We start from the raw sequence: 24,426 nt of genomic DNA, 5'->3' as shown, positions 1-24,426 counted from the left end.
TATCTGGTTGGTTAACTAAAATGTTAATAACACCCATAGCCAACTATGCAAATGATCAGCCTCAGATGTCATTAAGCTTTCATCTTTGGTCTTCGTCTTCAGCACCAGAGGCAGCCATTTTTCATATTTCATTATTTTATATTTATTTAAACAGTGAGTAATGAGCTTAGAAATACACACAATTGGTCACATTGTGAAATAAAATCCTTGTTTGAACATATAAAATACATCTACAAAATGTTTTTTTCTGAACCGTGTAATGTCACCATGTAAATGCTGCAGTGAGTATCACAATCAGAATCAGAAAACCTTTATTTGTCCCACAGCGAGTAAATGTACAGCGATACAGAGACAGTGCAGACATATGGCTAAAATAAGATTAGTAGAGTCGAAGATCAACACAATAAATAAAAGCAAGCACCCATAACATTATTATACAATCAATAGTTTAAAAGTATGCTACATAAAGGAAATATAAAATAAATGATTCAGCAGTGAGTAGGAGCTGCTGTTAGAGGCTGCCGCTCGAGCAGCACCAGAGTACTTGTTTTTCTTCCTGAGGACTTCACCTATCCAGCTTGATTTTCCTTGGAAAAATAGAACATGAAAGACCTTGTTTATATAATGTAAAAATGAAGGTCATAAAGATAAATGTTCAATTTGGTAAATTATTTAATACCCTTTGAAGGTAAATTCAATTAACTAATATGCGCATGGACAGAATTGCATAGTTGTCAGTGTGTCCACATACACATGATACATGTCCGGACCATTTGTAATGCCTGTGTTATTATATTCCTAAGAAGTTAAATGAATTCAACAGCAACTTCTAAAGCATTTTCACCAAACCCTGAAATACACTTTGACTATAAACTTACAAATGTATCCAGAGCATATAAGACAGTAGTGTTTGTTTTACTTACAATGAATGCCTTATAACATAGTGCTGTGCTCAGCGTGCTACCTTCAGATGAACAGACAGATAGAGTTTTACAGAAAAATAAAGTGTGCATATGCTGACAGATGTGACAGCAGACGTGGGAGTGTATGACGCGAGATCTCATTGGAGGTGCCCAGATACAGATTGAGCTGTAAGGGGAATTGTGATCCTGTTCTTTAAAGAACTTTGTGTGTGTGATCACATCACACACACACTTAGTCTCTACTCAAACTTCTCACATCCTGTTTCATTTTCAGAGGGAGTGCACTCCAAGCTGCTGTTGATAAGGCACGTTCCAGAGAAGGTCTTTTAGCTCACAGGTTGTTCTTGTTCAGCAGCGACAAGACACCAAGTTCTGCCAGCTTCGCTTTGGCTACTACCTCCCAGCCCTTATTGGCTAGAGGGTTCCTGGGTGACGGGTGCATAAGGCCCTCGACTCGGACATTGGAACCTGCTGCTGACAGAGCTCGCCGTGCTCGCTGCTCTGCCACCCTCCCAACCCCGATCACCATGGAGACACCCAGTGCCTCCACTGCCTGGCACAGTGCAATGTCACACAGGGCCAAGAGGGCCTCCCTTTCACCTACAAGAAGCTCAGGGGGAGTTAAGTTCTTGCCACTGGCACCAAGGAAAATGAGCGGGCATAGATTGTGCACAAAGCAGTGTTGGAAGAACAGTGCTGGTTCGCCACACAGCTTCCTGAAGAAGCCCCAGAAACGTGCGCCACTCACTTCCTTCTGAGTGCAGGCAAGTCCTGTGATCCGCCGCTTTGGATGCTCGTCTTGAGGATGACCCACCTCCCCTGTAATCTTCAGCCAATCCACAACAGAGTTCACCTCACCAAAGGGGACCTGCAGCCAGAAAAGTGCATAGAATTATTATTTTTTCCATAGAATAATCATTTACTGCAGTACTTGATATTGATTTGAAAAAAGTCAGTTGCTGGTCAAAGGTAACCAGCACAACAACAACTGGCTAAAAAAACTAGGAAGCCTTAGTTTGAAGTGGGTTTATTTGATATATAATGTGTATTGATGTAGGAATATGACACTATCGTTTGAAGGATTAATCCCTGAATGGGATAGGATGGACAGGAAGGCTTTTTATCATTTATAATGAGCTTACCTGTCTTTACTAGCCCCTAATTTCAGTTTTATTGATTTTTTATTGGTGTGTACCAATATAACAGTTTGGAAAAACTCACACACAATATTGGGGTTATAGGGGGTTTTAGAGGTCCCTTAACAGTCTGCTTGGTCTAATAGTTCAGCTGTGATTTTATATACATAATGATATTAAGATAAATATAACTTATTAGCTTTTATAATTCAATATAATGAACAAAAGAAAACCCCACACTGTTCTTCAAGGTAGTTCTTGCAGTGAAAATGGATTGTTGTTGTTTAGGTTAACTTCCGCATTCAGATCAGAATGTAATAAATGATTCATGACTCTGGGCTTCTCTACCAGTCAAACATGCTGAACGACAGAAACATAAAGGCGGTGCTCACCCCAGTCTGTGCCATGCCGAAAGGTCCCGGATTCATCCCTAAAAACAGGATGCTCTGTCCGGCCTGACAGTACCTCTGCACGTAGCAGCGGTGTGTGTCCCAGGCGTACTCCAGCGGGTTGTAGATGTGCCGGACAGGCTCACTGAAGGAGAGCCGGCGGAGGTGGGCGTTCAGCTCCAGCTCAACCTGCAGGAACCTGGCGGAGGGGGGAACACTGACCTCGGGTCCCGTTTTAAAGCCCTCCTCCTCTGATCCACACAAAGGCAGCTTCTTCTCACCATCTCCGAGTGCATGATCACCCGTATCCTCTGCAGACGACATGTTTTATTCTAAATGCATGGAACGAGTTCTCAGATTAAAACGTAGCATTAACTCTACGTTATGACAGCTTTTCTAAAACGTTTAGCCTGATAGCGTACTGTGCTGTAGGGTTTTGTTGATGTGTGATTTCTTCCTCTGTTGTTTTGTTTCCTGCAAAATCGTCATATGGTGGAATTCGAAGTGGTGGGCCCCCTCTACAGCAGCACTAGTGTCATTACAGCCAAACAAATGGGATGTATTATTTTGCCCAGACCAACGAGACAGGAGCATGGCACTTCAGCTGCAGACTCATGCACACCATTAGTATGACTTTTTTGCAGAAAATAAATCGTAACTGTTTATTAAATACATGTCCTAGTTTTAAAAATAGTGCTTGGACCCTAGTGTAAACTGATATTTAATTCTTTAAATACCGTTTAATTACCTGAATTAATATTATATAGTATAATGTTAAGTACTTATTTCGCCAGCTACCAGTGCCTTTGAGGTCTTTATATTCTATTATAAAACATGGACAAATCAAAGCATAAAGAATTCGTGATGTAATTTAATCAATGCTGTCTATCAGTCAGAGTTGGGAAGTAACTAAGTAGATTTACTCAAGTACTGTACCTCAGTACAATGTTGAGGTATGTCTACTTTACTTGAGTATTTAAAAGTTTTGTTATATGCTTTGTAAATAGTGTACATTTACTCTACCACACTCATTTTGTACCTTGAGTTACTTTGCAGATTTGGAATAATGATGTCAAATATAATCAACACTTAAATTAGACTTTAGTTATACCTGGAGGAAATTCACAAGCTACCCTGCAGTATACAAAGTCATTAAAAACTAGCTGCAACCTTTGATAAACACATCAATACATCCATAATTATAATCATATCTATATAATTCTCTAATGGGCAAATCTATATGATGAGTAATTTTACTTTTGGTTCTTTAAAGTATATTTTTATGCTAATAATTGTGTACTTTTACTTGAGTAACATTTTGAATGCAGGAATGCAACAGAGTATTCCTACACTCGGGTACCTCTACTTTTACTTGAGTACAAGATATGGGTACGTCTCCCACCTGTGCAATCAGTGTATTGTTTCATAACATACTCTGTCATTACTGTCATGGGATACATTATTTTAAAGTTGGTACATGTATAACCTCTAACCCATGACCCGTTGAAAGGCCCTGTTAAATACTGTTTAGTTTGGCTTGATGGTCTCAATAAGATGCAACATTTCTTGTCCCTACTTTTTTACTTAAATATGTGAAACTAAAAACACAAAATTAAGTCAACAAAGCCAGTAAGCATTCAAAAGTTCCTTTACAAATTCTTTTATTTCAGCATAATAGTAAGAAGCCTCTCCTCTGATTTTCATATAGTTGAAACTAATTGGATCACAAGGGTACATATTAGTTAGCCCATTTTACAATAATCATTGTAACATCTTTTTAGGAAGTTATTCTTATGCACTCATTTTCCTACACAAAATAATCAATATCAAGATCCTGTCTTAACTGAGGACCATAACTCTGCATGCAAGACTAATAAAGAAAACAACTAATCTGTGATAGCTACTGTTATGCTGTTGTTCATCTAATACCATTATCAATATAATTTACTACAAATACCAGGGACTTCAATATGAGAAAGAAAACATTTTTCTTGTGGTACTACTGCCTATAATGTCAAAATTATCAAACATACTGGGCTCTCAACTGTACTGATCCAAAATGTCCTGTTCACCTTCTGTGTCAAGTCGAGGAGAAATAGGCTTCGTCTAAAACCTAGAATCTAGTACAGTCTGAAGGAAAAAACAACCATATTTTTTGTCTTTTTTTTCTCCTTTTCACTCCAGTGTTTACAATTGTATCAGAATAAAAAAAGGTCCTTGAAACAATCATCAAAACGTGATGAGAAAATCTCAGACAAATAAATCCTCGGATCCGTCTGAAAAATTAAAAACTTCAATCTTATAAACAAATGATCTGAGACTCAAGGATTCTATTGCATTTTAACAATGAGATTGATACTAAAAACAATAAAAAACAAAAAATGATATTAACGAGTGTCAACTATATACCGTTTCGCTCTTTAGCCAGTTGAGTATGTGCTTGCAACAGCAGTATCCCTTCCACTGATTTGGAATAGTGTTTCCAGAGCAAATTTATGCATTTCTCAAACTTGGCCCCTTTGCTGCCACTGGGTCTAATCTTATCAAAACATGTGAAATCCCAATTCTTTACACACTTAAAACTGTCGCACAACTTTGCCTTGATATCGTTGACCACTTCAAAGAAACGTTCCCAATAATACTGTAAAATACCGCTTAACGCAGTAATAGTTTTCTTATTTGTAACAAACACCTGTTCCCTCAGAGACCAGGTGACGCACTCTGGGATTCCATCTCCACATTCACTGAAGCTTATCTGGACCTTGAAATAAAAACAACAAAACATCCTGTCCCCTGAAGGTAGCCGGGCTGCTTTCTGTGATGTTGCTCTGACAGTTGTGAAGACTTAATATGTCCGTCTCCCACACCAACACTGCCATTTCTGACTTAAACAGAACGGTCAGGACAATGCCACATTAGCCCATCAGTCTGAGAAAGGATCAAGTTTGAGAAACATTAACAGGCCGCAAAGTGCCCCCCCCTCCCCTTCTGCTTAACTGCTCTCTACTGTCTGACCGCCAAAGACTTTTACACAGTATGATCAAAGTTGATGATAGGTAAAAATAAATTGTTTTTACAATTTCATTAAGCACTACGATGATTACTTTGTGTATCCGCACTTACTTAAGGCTAAACCCAATGACATGACAGACATCCATTATTACACACCAACCACATAATATTTGGATAAAAAAGGCAATTGTTAGTGTGTAGCAGAGTCGAGCAGGTGTTGATTCTGCCAGAGCGCTGCAGTGGGAAACAGTTCAGCTCTACCGACTTCTCACAAGGACTGTCAAAAGACTTGGGGGCTCCTCAAGGATTACATACTGTGTGTATCAGTAACAATGACCCAAAATATTAATCATCATAAAAAGACAACCTAGGTCGACAGGAGAACACATTAGTTTGTTTTAGCGCCACTGATGCCGTCAACATTCTGTAACCACGGCAGCTTAGGATTAGAAAACAAAACATACCATGATGAAGACTGGCTGTCTCGTCATACATCTGAACCATAATAATAAATGGCTGAGGAAAAAAAAGCCAAAAGAATATAAACAAAACACACTAAGGCCACAAGATTGTGTATACCCTCGCTGATCTCATAATGAGAGTATCTGTACAGACAACATAATGGGACTTCAAGTGGCCAACCTGTGCTATTCAGAGCAAGCGGGGGCCTTTCTGTTACGTACTGCAGATCTCTGCGTATATACAGCTGAAAATATATACGCCTGCCATCATGGGCCGTTTCCCCGAGTGCTCAGTACGTCAGACATGACACAGAACATGAGACACACAGGTGATGCTCCTGTGACCCAAACCTGCAGGCTGCACCTCTTCACCACTTCCTGGAAGTCCTGGTTTACAGTTATGAAGCAGTTTGATATTCATTTTGTTTTAAAAAACACTTAGTTACTCAGGTTTCCTTAGGATATCTCAGAGGCAGAAAACTGTGTTTGACCTAATTTCTTATGATCAGTTGGTTTTTGGCCCATTTTGTGCAAAGCGATGATTCTTGTGTTTTACAAAATGGGCCACATGAAAATCAGAAAGAAGCTCAAATACTTTTTCTCACCACCAACTCATCCCATTTTGTTGCTAACACGTCTGGATAAACAATACCTACAGCCCTTCCCGAGTACCACCAAATGCAGATATATTTGAACAACAATAAAAACTTTTTTTTTTGCAAAAATCAAATAGATTAAGTACAAAACAGGACCACTGTTCATCACAGAAAAGTCTCATCTTTAAAAAAAAACGGGGAGAAAAGGAAACACAGTAAAAAGTCAACAAAACAAAGACACAAATGTCCCTCGGTCATCAGTAATCCCAAGAATGGAGCTGCAAGATCAGACCACGCTGGAGTGTGGCGTCACTCAGCGCAGAAGAAGAAACCCTGTGGCTCCTCCGGTCTCTGGCATTGTTGTGGATGTGGGAAGGGTGGAATGTCAGACTGCCAGTCGGCCTGGAGGGGGGTGCAGGGGGCTCCAGGTCTGAGGTGCGGGTGGAGGTTCTTGGCCGTATGGGCGCGGTTCGCAGCATGGCTGGTTCTCCACTTTGGCTACGCCGCGACCCTGGCACAACCGCCGGTGCCGCAACAGCCTGTCTGTCCGTGAAAAGTTCTTCAAAACACAACATGACATTAGTTAGTTATATACTGGTTAGTAGTTACAATAAATGTGTGTGGTGAGTCTGCGTTAATAGGTATAAAGACCAACAGAAAACATATATAACCTTTTGTATTTTGTAAACATTAAGAAATCAATCTTTATATTTCATACGCCCAAAATGTGGCACAATGAACTCATTTAAGGCGACTTGGCCTTTTACTTTTACATTTATTGCATACCTGCTGGCACCGCTCACACTGGTAAGGCTTCTCCCCACTATGGACACGCTTGTGTCTCTCAAGGTGGTAGCGCTGGATAAACCTCATATCACACATGTCACAAGCAAATGGCTTCTCTCCTGAAATTGCACACAAATACAGAGTCAATGAATCAATTTTAGCGTCCAGTAGCAAAAAACTGGGTGAAATGTTCACTTACTAATCTTTAATTGCAAACTATATTTCCAACACAATAGCAAAATGCCCTAATGGTAAATGTCAACAGTGTAGTTTCAGCATCTGAAAATGTATATTTTAAAAGGCCTCGTCATCAACTCATTATGTGTAGATCAGAGTGGAATTTCGTTGTTTTCATGGCCTAGATCTAGCAACATAGTGGCCCAAAAAGCTGGGGCAAGTATTCTGAGGCTGGTTCAACATCCCATCAAATGACTTGACAATCCAAACTCGAGTTTGTCGTGACCCCGTTCTGTTGGAGGCACCAGAGCCTCGCTCAGCAGTTAGGGTACGGGAAAGGAACGCATACCCGTATGAGTGAGGCTGTGTCTCTCCAGGTGGTTACGCTGAATAAACCTCATGTCACACATGGAACAAGCATACGGCTTCACCCCTACACACACAGAGCAATATATTAGCCCTACCACCCACAAGTGCAAGAAATACAACTTTAAAGCTGGAGCTACAGAACTAACATACTGACAGATTATACCTCATCCTTTATTAGTATGTAATGTGCATTTTGCTCCTTTAAGATAGGTAGAAATGTTCAGACATGCAACTATAAGTTGATTTGTGAATAGAGCAATGTCAGTTTTTAAACATAAAGTATGTGTAATAGAAACAAACACAAAGGTCTGAAATAAGTGTGAATCATAAAATGTAATCACAGTATGCTTTGTCTAAATAAACACAAGTCTCACTTCACCCCGCAGATATCACTATTTCAGCTTTCCCTCTTCAATCTATGACTACAATTACACAGCAAAAACATTGTTAAACCACTTGTGTTTAATTTGAACCTCTTATTTACTGGATATCAAGTTTTCTAAAGACATCATCTACATTCAAGTTTAAACTTTTTTCCCCCGCAAAAAGCTGTTTAAAGATTAACCTAACGGTAGACTTTTATTACGACAGTCATACAGAGAGCGGGCTTTTGGCTACAAAATGTTTGAAAATGACAATATATGCCCAAATGTACTGGAAATGTGTTGTTTTTTTAAACCTTTTCTTTTTAAATACTTTAATGAATTGGTAATTCAAATGATGCCAAGAATTGAAACCATGACTTAATAGGACTATTATGAGAATTCACCATTTTTGCTTTACATTAAACAAAATTAAATGGCAGGTTAACAAATACAGGCCTGCAGGTTTTCTCGACAAATAACTGTTTCTGAACCCAAAGATCGAATATAGATCGAAATTGGACTATTGGCCTTTATCATTACAACCAATACTATCTAGATCAAGACAGAATTGAAAGTATGAGGAGAGGGAGGAGGACCGACACATTACTACCCGTGTGCTACATGGTAGCATGTATATACTATATATATTTAAATGTAATCTCTCAAAAAGAGGTCATGGGAGGAGATGTCATTGATAATCGCAGCAAAGACTTGGCAGCTATGGCTACTTTTGGTAGCTTTTGTTTGGCTTGCAAAGTTGACCTTTCATCAGGTTAAGGGGATTTTTTCTCAAATATTGTATACCGATTGCATTAAGACCTGCGCCTAAAACGCAAGGTAACACTATTGGCCGACAATTCTATAGAGCAACATGAAGGCTTTGCTATAAAACATAGCATTAAGTTAAGGGAATGGGAGGAAAAGAGTATAAAAGTGAGTAGGGCAGGTGCACGGACCCATACCCGTATGAGTGAGGCTGTGTCTCGCCAGGTGGTAACGCTGAACAAACCTCATGTCACACATGGTGCAAGCAAAAGGTTTCACACCTAAATGCAGAGCATTGATACGTTATTTTCAGGCTTGAATTTGTTTCACAATCCATCAATCAGTGTTGAACTTTAAACATATAATTACAATTGATGGGTTGTTAACCACTTTTCACTTGCTATGGCAAATTTTCCTAAACACAATAGAAGTTGGAAATTCATTTTTTTCTCCAAGCCAAATCAAAAACATCAAACTGTCGATTTCATTATAAAACCACAACTAAAAACACATCTCATGAGCTGATGATGTCACAGTCCTGTATTTATTTACATGTAGGGATTTGCTTTAATGTTGCATTTACAAACATAATGCAGGGAATCTCTGGTTAAGAAGAAGATAAAACATTTCGTGTAGACAGTTTAATCTCAGTGACATGGGTAAGGTGTGCGGGCGCATACCCAAATGAGTGAGGCTGTGTCTCGCCAGGTGGTAGCGCTGAAAAAACCTCTTGTCGCACATGGTGCAAGCATAAGGTTTCACACCTAAATGCAGAGTAGCAGTATTATATTACTTTATCTCACTTTCCATTCTTTACGAATACAGACCTAAGCTATTGGCTTTCCACAACACATAACCATGTTCATGCAACAACAAGAAGATAAGTCTAAAGTGATCAATTGAGCTAAAGCACCAATCACATTTCTATTCTTTCAAATGTATTTGTATTTTTGCTTTACCAGTATCTTATAAAGCACATTTCTCTGAAAACAATATAAAGCAATTGAGCATTTTGACACTAGTGGTCATGACTATTGAAGCTGATGAGGTAATATTTTTTCTGAGATCTATTGTGACCAAACATGCAGTAGTTTTAAAAGCAGAGAATGGATCTAAATGTATCATATTGTTGTTTATTCAGCCTTTTCGGTTCATTTGAAATAAAAGGCATTACATATTTTAGAAGGCCTCAATTGTTATCATTGTAAACTACCCAAATCTACTTAGGGTAAGACAACAGATATTTATCACACCGCTACCTCAATAAGACATCTGTATTAAATTATGTTTTTTAAACAATTGAGATTATTTAATAATGGCCTAAAAAGGTGAGTAGGGCAGGTGCACTGACGCATACCCGTATGAGTGAGGCTGTGTCTCGCCAGGTGGTAACGCTGAACAAACCTCATGTCACACATGGTGCAAGCAAAAGGTTTCACACCTAAACGCAGAGCATTATGGTATTATTTTCAGACTTTGTATTTCTTTGTGTTCACAATCCATCAATGAGGCAACATACTTTGATTATCTATTCAAAATTGATGGGTTGTTAACCACTTTTAAAATTTCCTTTTTAAGAAATTAATGTTTTTTCCCTCTAAATCCAAAACGGATTACATCACAATGTGTGAACCAATTCTCAAATCCACAACTTAACACATCACATGAGCTGATGATGTTGCATGTCTTTTACACATTCAGACTTGCTTTAATGTTGCTTTTACACACATAATGGCAGTTATAGAGTACTGATAGATCATTTAGATGGCTGACCCTCTATACAACATAAATTCATGACTGTCTGATCAGTGACATGGGTAAGGTGTGCGGGCGCATACCCATATGAGTGAGGCTGTGTCTCGCCAGGTGGTAGCGCTGAAAAAACCTCTTGTCGCACATGGTGCAAGCATAAGGTTTCACACCTAAATGCAAAGTAGCAGTATTATATTCCTTTGCCTCACTTTCCATTTCTTATTTCAGGAATTAATATATACGCTATTGGTTATTAACCACACAGTTGCCAATTCATGCAAAAACACAAACACTTTCATAATATTTCTATCCATTTGGTAGTGTTGTCCTAAGCAACACACATCAAAAGAGCATTTGACTTACGGTTTTCAACTAATAATGCCTAACAGACCTCGTTTAAACTTCATAATGACACTACCCTTTAATGTGACAGGCGTACGTCTGAAGTGAACTAACAAAATAAAGAACGTCCACGCTGATTTCTAACAGTGAATGTCATGGGCGCGGTGCACGGACCCATACCCGTATGAGTGAGGCTGTGTCTCGCCAGGTGGTAACGCTGAAAAAACTTCATGTCACACATGGTGCACGCATAAGGTTTCACACCTAAACGCAGAGCATCAAAATCATTATTTTTGTGTCTGCCAGCAGAGGGGAAAAAAGGATCTTATTTATTATTGTTAACTATCCTATTTTATAACGAGTACCATTCTGAACAAAATTGATATCTGTGGTTAATAACCAATGTTAGTCCCTAAAGTTACTTACAAAAAAGGTACAATATGACTGTTGTTTGAAGTTACAGAATTCCCTAACAACACATGAAGATGTTGATGTCATCCACTTGATATCACACTTGTATTATTGGTGTAAAGTACAGATACACAAGACTAGATGAAGCATACAGGTGTTGCAGGATCCTAATCTTTTGACTTGGTTAAGATTGGCTGACGCATACCCATGTGAGTGAGGCTGTGTCTCGCCAGGTGGTAGCGCTGAAAAAACCTCTTGTCACACATGGTGCAAGCGTACGGCTTCACCCCTACACACACAAAGTACCAACTTTAGCATGAAACACTCAACTGCCAAAAATGATCGACGTGAAACTTTACTAATTGCTTAGTAAAGTTTGGCTGCCCATATCAGCGACCTTTTTTACACTGGAAATTCCAGCACCCTCCAAAACCTCTCCAATTAGAAATCACATGTTTACATCTGACTTAAGTGTAGGTGTAACTGCTAAAGGGGTAAGGCCGGAATTTAAATACTATGGGGGAAATAACATTTTCAGTTTGAAAGCTAAATTAACTTTTATTAAACATAAAAAATCCACGGGAGGACCAGATAATAACTGATGCAAGACCAGAGTCCCTACTGGGCAGATTCAAACAATACCTGACAGAATAGCAGGCTTTTCAGGCGATGCCAATAGGTTTAGGTCATATAATTGAAATCAAACCGCGTACTGACTGCCGGATAGGGTTTACTTGAATTTTTTTGTAACGCTGATCACAGGGGTTAGACAATTTTAGGCAGTTGGCAAACAACTATGCACAATACATTTAGATTGGTCAACTGTTGCAAATATTTACAGTAGCCAAAACTGCTCTGAAAACCAACATACTAAAGTAAACTTGCTTTTTTTTAAAAAACAGTTCTATCTTAACATTTAAAACTGTAACGTCTGTAATGAAATATAGAATATCCGTGCATAAAACTTGTTGTAAATATGACAAACGTATAAACTTTTCAAAACAGAGGAATATGTTATTTCTTCATCGTGACTTTGAATGTGAAATGACATAATGATAAAAGAAATCACTGTGCACTTAGCCCAATTAAAAAATAAGGCCAATTCATATCAACTGAGACCCCACACAATTTCCCCCCTGGCGCAACAGGCCACATTATGAAAGTAACTCTTTGAATAATTATTTGATACTGTTTTTCATTACGGTTTCAAAATGAACAAGACGCCATAAATCCTTGAATCATTTAGAATGGGAGCTACAGCTAATCTGGTTCCAGGGTGTCTTCAGTAGCAGAATTGATCATCTGCAGAGGATTTCCAGGAATCTCTTTTCTTTCTCTTTTATAATTCAAGTTGTAAATGTTTTTGGACACAGTTTGAACTTTCCTCACATAGCTTTTAAGTGTATTATTAATATGAATATAAAACGAGGGAATGTTAAAACTTTTCAACTCCAATCACAAAAATAGTTTTGATATCTTTAAAAAAGAGAGACAAGAGATCGTAATGTGCACTGGTGTCTATAAGTCTGAAAAAAGATACTTTCGGTAATAGAAACTATTTTTGGTTTGCAACTAAAAGAGAAACGCTGTAAACAGTTTTGAGTATAAGAGCTGAAAAGAACTAAAAACCAAACAGTGTTGTCATTTTTTTCCATGGTCGTCATGTCATTTCATATACAACGTATGCAAAGAGGTATCGTTATGCAGATACTTATGAAGCTCTTTATAGATGCTGCATGAAACCATAGCACTTATCAATAGCGTGACAGAAAGCAATGCAAACTCGAGTTTGAGGCAGCCATGTAAACGGTGATGTGGGGCACATGCATGACAAAGTCAAGGAGAGAGAGGTTCAAAGGGAAAGAAATGAGGACATACCTGTATGAGTAAGACTGTGCCGCTCCAGCTGGTAACGTTGTATAAACCGCATGTCACACATAGTGCAAGCATACGGCTTCACCCCTAAACAGAGCACAAGAAAGTTAGATGCATTTCAGGGCACCGATGAAGGTCATCAACACCAAGATCTAAAAAGACATGAAATGCTTAACTTTTGCTATTGCATGCTTTATTTCAGATAAATTATGTCAAGAGACATTACGCGAAAAGTAGTTTTAGAACCCGCAGACATCAAGAGTTAAGGTACACCATCAATAAATAAGAAACTGGGTTTACACATTGGAGTTTAGACCAGCTTGAGCAATATTCAATCATCCTACAAACTGGATGGTGGTGAAAATCGCATTTCAACTTAATGTGGAAGCCTTCAATACCCCAATGTTTTAGATGCATAGTTTCCCTACTAAGTCAAGCAAAACATTCTGGCATGAGCCTTAATATCATGAGAAACAGAGACTCATTTACTTGACATTTTATATTATTGATGTCTGCATTCTAAATTATTTTTAGTGTAATGTGCCTTGTGTTGGAGATATAACAAAGTGCACATGCAACAGGACCATAACAGTTTTAATCACAAAAGAAGGTAACTGACAGTCACTTTTTCCATGGACAGTTTTCCAACAAAGCCTAAAAATTATACTAAACACTTTTTTTTTTAAAGGGGAAATTAATTTATTAACATGGAGAAAATATGCTACGGGGTTGTCCATTTTTTAGAATAATGTGTAGGTTGTTCATATAAAAAGGTTTCATAGTGAAAGGGAGCAAATAATAATTGAACAAATAATTCAAGCATACCAGTATGAGTGAGGCTGTGTCTTGCCAAATGGTAACGCTGGAAGAACCTCATGTCACACATGGAGCAAGCGTATGGCTTCACCCCTAAACGCATACAGTACCAAACTTTAGAAAAGTGTTCTTTTGAGCCATGTAAACACAATATGTCATCTTATATACACACGTCAGGGTTAAGTCATTACAAAGTCTCCTTTTCTTTTCTTGGTCATCTAAACTGTATACATACAAGACATTAAATGTGACCTGTCTACCCTTAAAGATGATAGCTAGGTAAAATGAGTACACCTAAAAGGAAATAGAACATCTACAAGTGCTTAAACTTTAACCTGTCATAGTTAAACATTTTAACTGGGTTTAACAGGGTGGTGATGTCTACACAAGGGCAATTATCTACACTCCATAATAATGTTAAGTGAGAGGGATAAATAAAACGTATACCCGTATGGGTGAGAGTGTGTCTTGCCAGGTGGTATCTCTGGAAAAATCTCATGTCACACATGGAGCAAGCATATGGCTTCACCCCTGCACACACAGAGCAGAATATTCGGTAATCAATAACAATCAACTGAACAGGACACACTCACTTGTACTGTGTATCCAGACTGACAAAAGGCACCAGCTTGATGCAACAGTAATTAAACAGTGATAAGGGGCCTGGATTAACTTGCTTAACTCAGTGCAGATGTTCAACGTCGACATGCATTGCAATTTAGACTACACACAAGTCAACATGTAATTTGGCAGGCAGTTGAGTACTAATGGAGTTAACTTGGGAAATGCCGTCTAAAATTGAGCCCTAAAGGGGTATGACAAAAACTAAATTGCACTCCTCAAGCATGCCCAGTTAAAAGCAGAAAGTTAAGTTTGAACCTACATAAACAAAGGACAGATATACTTCAATAAGCTGGGTAATTGGGCTCTAATGTAGCAAAAAAGGGTGACCCATACCCGTGTGAGTGAGGCTGTGTCTTGCCAAGTGGTAGCGTTGGAAAAATCTCATGTCACACATGGAGCAAGCGTATGGCTTCACCCCTACACACATAAAAAGTATGTAAATATAAGCTAGAAACAGACAAAATATTAACAGACAACCATCAACTCAATCCTTGAAATGACTCTTCTAATGCATCTAAATTGTTCCATCACCCTATGTGTATCGGGACCATGAGTGGGTAGTTCCAGTCCACTAAAAATCTAATAGCGCGAAACAAAGTAGAAAATGATGGTGTGTACATTCAGGTGCCCAACTTTATGTGCATGTATTTACATCAGTACTAAAAAATGGTGGGTTTTAATTCTTACTTATACATGTCTGGATACAACTTCATGTTTCTGAATATGTCAATACTTTAAACTGGTAGTCATTCTAGAGACTTTGTAAACACTGCTATGATTTGAAAAGTGACCTAAAACAACGCTCCTTTATGAGCTATGGTGAGCGGACGCATACCAGTATGAGTGAGGCTGTGTCTTGCCAGATGGTAACGTTGGAAGAACCTCATGTCACACATGGAGCAAGCGTACGGCTTCACCCCTACATACACAAAGTATCAACAGATTAGCTAAGGCGCTCCTAAAGCATCAAAGGGAAGCATCATTGACAGACATTAAATCACTAGGACCCTGCAGACATTACACATCAAGGTTCATGCGAAGGGGTGACTTGTTTTACTTCCTAATTTAAACGTTTCTTCTGTTATGGGGGAGCATTTTTTTATTTACCTGGATAACATCATAGAACAAAAGCAAGCCAAGCAAATGAAACAAGACATTCAGCAAAGACACATCTAAAGACAGGGATCACACTGGCCAGCTGAAGCAGGAATGTCAGCACACTTCTCCACCGTTCACTATTAAAAAGGTGTGGATAAAATCTTGTTGAATTGTGGTGAGCATGTGTGTTGCAACTTGAAATTGGTTAAGCGCCTATATAGTGCACGTTCATTTAACTGATGGTGAAATGACAGTGTTGCTGATGATCTGCCTCAACTTTCAAAAGCTTCCAATCTGATCTCCACCATTCATTTACAGCAGAAGCACCTGTATACATTGCAACTATACAATTAAGGTATTCATTAAAAAAGCCAGACAACAGCAGCGAAGACACATGAGCTGTGCAGCCATTTATCGGCTTGTAAAATAGGAGCGGACATCAAAGGACTACTCCCATAATATACCATGGCCAAAGTGAATCAGCTGTTACTGTTGTGAAATGTTAAATTGAAACAGTCAACTGCTCCTTTTCTAACTGTAACTTTCTAGAAAAGCCAACAACCAGATTGTTTAAACACCTGAGTGAGATGGCCTCCTTTAAAATGTGTGTGCAGATATTACATTTTTGTCTTAATACATTGCGACCTATCAAACCCCCTCTTATAAAGTGGCTTTGACCATGTCCTAACCATGATGGATTAATCCGTGAAAAATATGTATGGCATCTCAGATAATACACGAGACTATCAGTAGAACATATGTAGACTACTGCATCCACGATGTGTGACAGACAACTGTATCGCTTCAGCTCTGCTAGCACGTTGAAGCATTTATTATATTAGAGCATAAACTAATAGAACATATTATTTTTTAAATGTTCTTGGGCAGCAATGGTACAAGAGGGATAATACACTTTGAGGTGTCCACAGGAGCACTTTCAGTTCCCGTTAGGTGATTGCTTACATTACCAAGCAGTTACGCATCAAGGAGGTGTTGATTCAACCCTATAGGAATCCACCAACATTTTTGCCACCCAATCAAACAACACCTACGTTTTCTCATATTTCAGAATACTTTGAATATTGTGATTGTCCTATATTATGAACCCTTTAATAGGGGGTAATAAATTAGGTTTTTATGTAAATGTAATACTACACGGCGGTTTGATAAACCCCTAAAGGGTTGTTTTGTGTTCTGCATGTTTGCTTCTACACTGTTGTTGTTCAAACTGTTTGTGTTTACGCATCTCTTGAAAAACTATTGATTTCTAAGAGTGTAACTGATTGAATAAAGTTTCTTAACTTGAACTGGGTACGGTAAAAGGACGCATACCCGTATGAGTGAGTCTGTGTCTCTCCAGGTGGTAACGCTGGAAAAACCTCATGTCACACATGGAACAAGCGTACGGCTTCACCCCTACACACACAGAGCATACAAATATTAGCTACTCACTCTATAAAATTAGTGGAAATGTGGAAAAGAAAATCACAAAATGTATTATGTGGTTAACAGAAAGAACAGATGCAGTGCTGCCAAAAAGAGCAACCGCTTACTTAATCTACTGGGATGAAATTATATATACACTGTATGTTCATATGTAAACATAAACCATGATAACTGAGGGTGTATTCGGTCAATATTAGTTTACTCGGTTACATTTAATTTAGTGATTACTGGGGCAGTAGTCTTTAACTTGACAAACAATTAAGTTGGAAGGTGACTTACCCAGAGTGCATACTTCTTAAACAATGAAAAACAAAGAATTGTGTGTGAAAGGCTGCAACGCAAATACATACGATGCCACGTTTTTAACTTAAGTTACTTAACTTCTCAATTTGCATCTTATATAAATGATTAAGAACATAGTCCTTTGATGTCCATGCAGCTATTTTCACTAACAGTAATAATTACATTGAAAAAATGTATAAAAACATAAATAGATATTGCATGTTTTATGAAGCCTGGGCTTTGAGGCTTTCCCACACATACACTGAGGTCCACAAGTTTGAGTCCACTTTCAAGTCCACTATCAAAAAGTCTTGTTGAAAGAAGGTTTGTTTTTTCCGACATAAAAATGATTACAGTCAAAGTTATTGTGGTTGTTAAACAAAGATGTTGACATAATTAATATGGCCGTCTTTGTGTCGCTACTGCTAACTTTGAGTTTCAACTGTAAAATCCTTGTCTTTTAGCAGTGTTTCAAAGTTGTTTTGTTTTCAAAGTGGTTCTTTGGTGTAGAAAATCAGAGCACCAATCTAAACTGACATAGACCGCCCGCTGAAAAGATCTTCTAAACTTCAATTATTCAAACCAAAACATGACGGACTTTAAGATTAAGATAAACTCTTTAAGATTAAGAGTACGTTTTAACAGAAGTGCTTTTCTGATGGTCAAACAGCGTGGTTGGTCAGATTTGGTCTGTTGTGACTGTAACCAGCTGTCCTGTACCACTGACCAAAAGAGCACTGTGAAGTGTTGATCTGCATGAGATGTTTACAGAGCAGGCAGCAACAGCTAGGTGGCAAAACACGCGGGATTTATATCCTGGGTTCAGTTAATCTTGATAGTGATCACAACATATGAAGACCAGTATATTAAGGGGACATTTCTTCAGGACCTAAGAATATTTGCATAATCCAATAACATCCTTTTTGCCAACAACAAAATTAAAGTCAAACAAAGTCAAAGTATCACAGTTAAACTAGGAACAAATTGTTTTTACCTACAGATTAACGTTTGAATTTGCAATAAGAGTTTTTGATGGTCATAAGAGAGGCTAATTTCTCCTTCCACGGCCAATAAAGCTCGACCCCACTGAGGATTCTGGTGAAAAGTAGGAATGTGCCTCAAATATCTCGGTCATTTCACAAAGTAGCACTAATGGGATTCTCAAATCTTGCAAACATTTCTACAACGGATTCCAGTCATATTAAATAATGGTCCTTTGAGAAAGAGATAAAAACATATACATTTTAGATTTGTGTTTCATAGATGTGAAAACAATCGTTTTTAATAGTGGACTCGGGACTATTGGACCGCACTGTACATCATAGCCTCCTATAATTTTTTTTCCTGGTGTTGGGGGACCAATATTTATATATGACAAATACTGTGCTTTATATTTTGGGGTGAACAGATTTTGGGAGATGGCTTTGTTGGAAATTACTGTCCACAGACAAAATAACCCTGAGCATCTGTCCATTGATTCAAGTGACAGACTACAGATGTAGTCAGATAAATGTAATATGGGTACGGTTAAAGGACGCATACCCGTGTGAATGAGGCTGTGTCTCTCCAGGTGGTAACGCTGAATAAACCTCATGTCACAAACGGCACAAGCATACGGCTTCTCCCCTAAACCGAAGAGCACCAGTTTTAGTCAAAGTCCCCACAGATACCACCAATTAGCTGTGAGGCAAAAGCTTTTACCAAACAAGGTTTTTTTTTTTTTAAAGCAGGCCATTGCAAAACCTTACAGTAGCTGCACACTCTTCATTCCAACTCAAACTTTCAGGGCCTCTTTGAACAAATGATTCATGTACTCAGGCATTAAAAAGCAGTTTTGGCTTAACTGTAAACTACAGTTGTTCCCAGCATGACCCATACCTGTATGAATGAGGATGTGTCTCTTCAGGTGGTATCCACTCCTAAATGCTCCGTAACAGTGATCACAAATAAAGTTTTTCTGCACTTTGGAAGCTGGACCATTCTCATCTCCACCTGTGCCCTAATGAGGACAGTAAGGATAATTGTTTAACATTCATGAGACAGTTGCACACTGAACTAAAAACACATAGATATATGATCAAACATTCCCACCCACAGCTGGTCAGCACTATCAGTAAACATGGGGCCTATGAATTCTAGAACACTCTAAAGATTGTAATTGTTCAGGTAGATACTATTCTAAAAGCTATACTATCTTTCGAATGAACAAATGTTTTTTTTAAACCGATAAATGCCCCACAATCCCTTCCAATAGCCTAATGCCCTCATGTTACTGCTCCCCCTGTTATGCACACAACTGCAGTTATTGTGCTCCGCTTCACTCTGCTCTGCTCCCCTCCCCCTCTTTCCTCTCTAGAGATCCTCCACCCCCTCAACATCTTCCCTGAACTCCTCCCCCCACCCCCACCCCCACACAAACAAAATTTGCACACATGAAAGCTGCAAGCTAGGCGCCACTTGGAATGAAGTTAAATGCTTTTTTCCAAAAAAACGTGCGCAAGCTGCTAACTTGGGCATTTTATGAAATGAGGAAAAATAAAAGTGCACTGCAGAGACCCTTCACTATTTAGCCACCACGGCCACTAACCTTCCCTCCCCTTCCTTCTTGTTCTCTCACTTTGCAGGGCGTAACTGATTTCCTGTTCTTTTTTTTCTGCTGCATGTCCTCGTTGGCCCTCATCTCCTTCTCATCCAGCAGGCGGGGAGCTTGGAATTCACCTTCCTTCCGGATGAGCTACAGAGCCAGAAAAAGGTCAATTATTTCCTGATTTTAAGCCCATAAATTAAAAACTGAATTTTTGAACACAACTTAAAATAAAGTGGTGAATGTGAATCTATATTTCAATATTGTTTTGTGTTAAATAGTGTGGGTTTGGTAAATGACAGAAAATATCTCTAATGTGTTACCTGGAAGTGATTACATAAATATGTATTTATATCCTTAAAACAATTTATGACATAGGGCTACACTCATTATCCAATTTTAGTAAAGAACACTACATAGTAGAGTTGAGCTTGTTTTGAAGTTGAACATCTCATCAAGAATGCATTCAAAGAGAAGCTTCTCCCACAGAGAAAATATCAATTTCACGAAGGCTGCAATTCTAAACTTTTCACAATATTAAAAGCATGGCATTTGACAGCCTAATTTCCACTCTACATTTCCGAAGTTGGTCCTAACCAGGGGAGGACAGCTCATTCCAGAGGGGAGGATCATATGGCCCTGTGGAGCACGGTCAGGTGCCTCTCTCTGCGGGGGTCCGTGGCCAAGTGGAGCCATCATTTTTTTGGGCGGAGCGGCCATGGAGCTAGCTTGCATCAGGGCCATGCTGGAGAGGACGGCCTCGCAGCCAAGCAGCCCCGCCTGCGGAGAAAAAGAATGAACAGTTTACTAACCAAGTCACACATTTAAAAGCTAGTCTGCAATAAAAAAGTTTCTGCATCTAAGACAATATTGCAAAGGCATTTGCCAAGCTAGTCATGAACGACAACATCCTGAGTGACACATGATGGCAAGGAAAGGTATTTGTAATCACTTTGGTGTTCTCAAAACAAACCCATTTCATATGGTCGCGGACTGAGCTGCTGGGCAGATGTGACATTGCTGTGGTGTATGTGAGCGCAGGGACAGGGGTGGGGACAAGGTCATCCAGAGATCCGTCAGTCAGGATGGTCGGGCTGGTGGGAAGCCACACCCACCTCACTCATCTAGCATTAAAACTGAGGAAGAGGAGGATGTGGATGAAACAGACAAGCATTAAATGACAACAGCATCACTCGCTGTCTTAACTGTTGACAGACTCCATTAACTCCAATTAAGATGGTCATTTGCCCAAACGGCATTTAAACACCACAAAATATAAACACACATAGATGAGTTTTAATCATACAAACAACTATGGTATCAGCTTTTGCGTCGTTTTTGTTCATAGAACTTAGTCAGTACACTTGCCATTAATCAAACTTACCATACAGAGTTCACTGGTTGTGGTTGCAAATGTTTTATTTATGGTACACTAACCAAGCAATAATACAAACATTTATTTACTTTTTTATCCTGTTAGTTAACTGGGTACCACTGATACAGATCTGTAGTTTGCATTACAGCTAACTTAATGCCATAAAGCACAGCTGGATGTTCTATGTATAAATGAAGTACTATAACAATTCTAATTCATACTTGTTTGTATGACAAGAAAGGAAAAACAAATTGAAACGTGAAGACAATAGGGGACTGTACAGGATTTAGGATAAGGGAAGAATTTGGAGGACATAATTCTAAAGCATGTCCAAATAATAAAAAAACATTGCATCAACGCAGAACAACATTCACATTTAACAGAAACACACAAAAAAAGGTTATACTGTAAACCTGGATAGGTTTAAAAACTGACTAGTGTCAATAAACCCAACACCTTAAATGGTTGAAGATTCACATGAAAATGTTTTAACTACATGGCATGTTGGAAAAGAGGGTTCATAAGCTCCTTTTCTCGATATAAAACTGTATGTCTCAATTGGTTTCAGTGTATTTGATTTTGAATTGATTTGGGTTCTTTTTATGCGAGGCAAAAATCTAGATTACATTTAGGTCAAATCACAAGAATAAAACACAGCTTTTAAAGCATACAGAATATTCCAGTTATAAAGGGTAGATGAGAGTTGAATAAGAGCCCCCAAACCCGATTATTAAATAACGTTCGTCTTTCATCCCGTACAGTACACATTTGTAAGGAAGACTTTGCTAATACAGTTTAGCTTAATGGGAGACAAAAATCGCGAAATAAGAATGGTTGCAATTCCACATTTATAGTGAAACGGGAGTGCAAAAGCTCCCCTTTTATAAACGCAGTAAACATAACTTTATTTATATATTTAACCAAATAATGCAATCCGTCTGCACATTTGGTAATCTGGTACATTAACACGTATGTTGTGCCATGGGCTTTAACAATTATCGTTCAGAGACCATTAATTCACCCAAAGAAACATGGCTGTGTCTTGTGATGACTTTTGAAGGTTCGTTTTGAAATGTGGCAACACGTTAATGTGTGTGCTATAATATTGCTAGAAAGAGGCAGATATATACTTTAAAGACAAAGTGCTTTCGCCATTAGCGTTGTTAGCTTGCTAACGCTGCGAGGAAAACAGACAGCTAGCGTAGAGCTAACAGTGGCTAACCCAAATTAAAAGACATCCAAGCCACGTCGTACAGTTATATTGTTTTGCCTGCTTTTGAGTAAGTTTCAAGCGGAGGAAATACCATAACCATAACAGTGTTGGTTTAAAAATGTATATGTCATTTAGCAGCACTGGGAGAGCTGGCCTTCGCATTACCACCAAAACCTTAGTTTTGCTGATGTTGAACAAGCTGGCTAACATCGGCTAGCCAGGAGCTAGCTGCTCGCTGGCGCCCTCGCCCACTGAAATGTTAGTAATCGAAAATGTTTTAGTCCAACTGCTCATTTGTTTTAAATGGTAGCTTTAATAGAGTATCTATCTTGCAGACTGGACCGATGCATAGTTTCATTATGAGGATACTTAAAGAAATAAGCTCAACTGGTTAAGACAAGATTGAGCGATAAAGACATTCGTGATGGCCGTCGTTGCTAGTGCCTCCCCCTCCCGATGATTAAGCTAGCGAAGGTTAGCGAGCTAGCAATGGCCAACATTGACGCTCTAATATAAAGTAAATCCAATTGCGGCCATCTCCGAGCATGACTGTTTGCGAATACATTTGCACACCATGTTATGCACGGTTAAAATGTAACCATTAAAGATAATAAAGAGATATGTATCTACCTTTCAGCTTCAGTCGCCCGACGTTTTCACGACCGTCTAGTTTACAAACACAGGAAACGCCACAGGATGTTCCCCTCTCCCCCACACAGCAGCTCCTCAAGCGAACAGAAAAGGGGCATCTTCGTCTTCCAGCTCCCAGTGAACACACAGCGTTGGTAGAGAATGAGGACAAAATCTGTTTGTTAATCAATTTCCCATTATTTTTTGGGAGATGTTACGCTTTCATTGGTTGTGGTGTTGTTGCTGGTCGGTCTCAGACTAACAGATTCAGACGACGACTGAAGATGTAACAGATGAAAAAGGAGTGGACACTAAAATGACAGAAAACAGGGATTATATATTGTATTATGTCAGTTTTAGTGCCTCAATCCGCTGCCCCGATTGCCCCGTTTTCTAAAGTGCCCATCAGGTTAAAGTAATTTTGATTATTAAAGCTGAATCTTTTAATATCCAAGGCTAATTTCCAATTTAGCTCCCCCCAAACTGCGGTTTAACTGGCGTTGACGTCATCCTTAATTATGCAGTGTTGATTTATTTTATTGAGTTTACTAGTGTTCACTTTGCTCTTTGCTTTTTTCTGATTGAGTTTACATGTGCTTCTGAAACTGAACATAAACACCATCTTTCTTAATTTGTGGGAGTATCCAAAAATGTTTGTTTTTCCACTATTGGACTTGGACATTTGTAAACTCTATAACACACATATCTTCTTGACACGTGTCTAGTTTTCAAAAATAAAAGAGAACACATATGACAAAAATAAAAATAATTAAACAATACCAAAAATTTCATTAAAACAAAAACGAGTTAGTGTAAAAACCTTTTACTCAACGTTTGACCTAGTAGCAGTGGAGGATCTGAGCAGCCTACAATTTACTCAAGTATTACTTTAGTGTATCTTTGCGGCAGACACTGGTATTTTCTTTAGCGTTTGTCATCATTGTAAAAAAATGTATTCATGTAGACACCTAGACCATAGAACTGCTTTTGATTGCTTTG

At 38.7% G+C, this 24,426-nt stretch overlaps 2 protein-coding genes across 41 annotated transcripts; both read right to left on the bottom strand.

Moving 5' to 3' along the window:
* Window positions 1–294: 294 nt before the first annotated feature.
* On the bottom strand, window positions 295–2,913 carry smug1 (single-strand-selective monofunctional uracil-DNA glycosylase 1). The gene is made up of 2 exons (XM_063909980.1): window positions 2,452–2,913; window positions 295–1,791 (listed from the first exon to the last, which is right to left on the bottom strand). Exons 1-2 carry the CDS (start codon window positions 2,770–2,772, stop codon window positions 1,255–1,257), a joined length of 858 nt encoding a protein of 285 aa, XP_063766050.1. The 5' UTR covers window positions 2,773–2,913; the 3' UTR covers window positions 295–1,254.
* A 1,179-nt stretch (window positions 2,914–4,092) lies between these two features.
* Window positions 4,093–23,706, bottom strand: znf740a (zinc finger protein 740a). Of its 40 annotated transcripts, none has more exons than XM_063910152.1 (21): window positions 23,428–23,705; window positions 21,162–21,345; window positions 20,786–20,989; window positions 20,213–20,359; window positions 19,504–19,624; window positions 19,168–19,251; window positions 17,200–17,313; window positions 15,635–15,718; window positions 15,133–15,216; window positions 14,623–14,706; window positions 14,185–14,268; window positions 13,363–13,446; window positions 11,690–11,773; window positions 11,254–11,337; window positions 10,818–10,901; window positions 10,337–10,420; window positions 9,660–9,743; window positions 9,177–9,260; window positions 7,830–7,913; window positions 7,304–7,422; window positions 4,093–7,076 (listed from the first exon to the last, which is right to left on the bottom strand). In XM_063910152.1, the coding sequence occupies exons 2-21, from the start codon at window positions 21,225–21,227 to the stop codon at window positions 6,903–6,905; spliced, it is 2,037 nt and encodes a 678-aa protein (XP_063766222.1). In that variant the 5' UTR covers window positions 21,228–21,345; window positions 23,428–23,705; the 3' UTR covers window positions 4,093–6,902. The 40 variants fall into 40 exon arrangements, with proteins under 40 accessions (XP_063766222.1, XP_063766226.1, XP_063766224.1 ...); XM_063910156.1 differs by having other exon boundaries at window positions 17,230–17,313; XM_063910154.1 differs by having other exon boundaries at window positions 20,807–20,989.
* Between the last annotated feature and the right edge of the window lie 720 nt (window positions 23,707–24,426).

Source organism: Eleginops maclovinus, chromosome 20, assembly GCF_036324505.1.
Source record: "Eleginops maclovinus isolate JMC-PN-2008 ecotype Puerto Natales chromosome 20, JC_Emac_rtc_rv5, whole genome shotgun sequence".
Classification (NCBI taxonomy): domain Eukaryota; kingdom Metazoa; phylum Chordata; class Actinopteri; order Perciformes; family Eleginopidae; genus Eleginops; species Eleginops maclovinus.
Note: the sequence above shows the minus strand (reverse complement) of the source record. Positions and strands in the feature narration are given on the sequence as shown.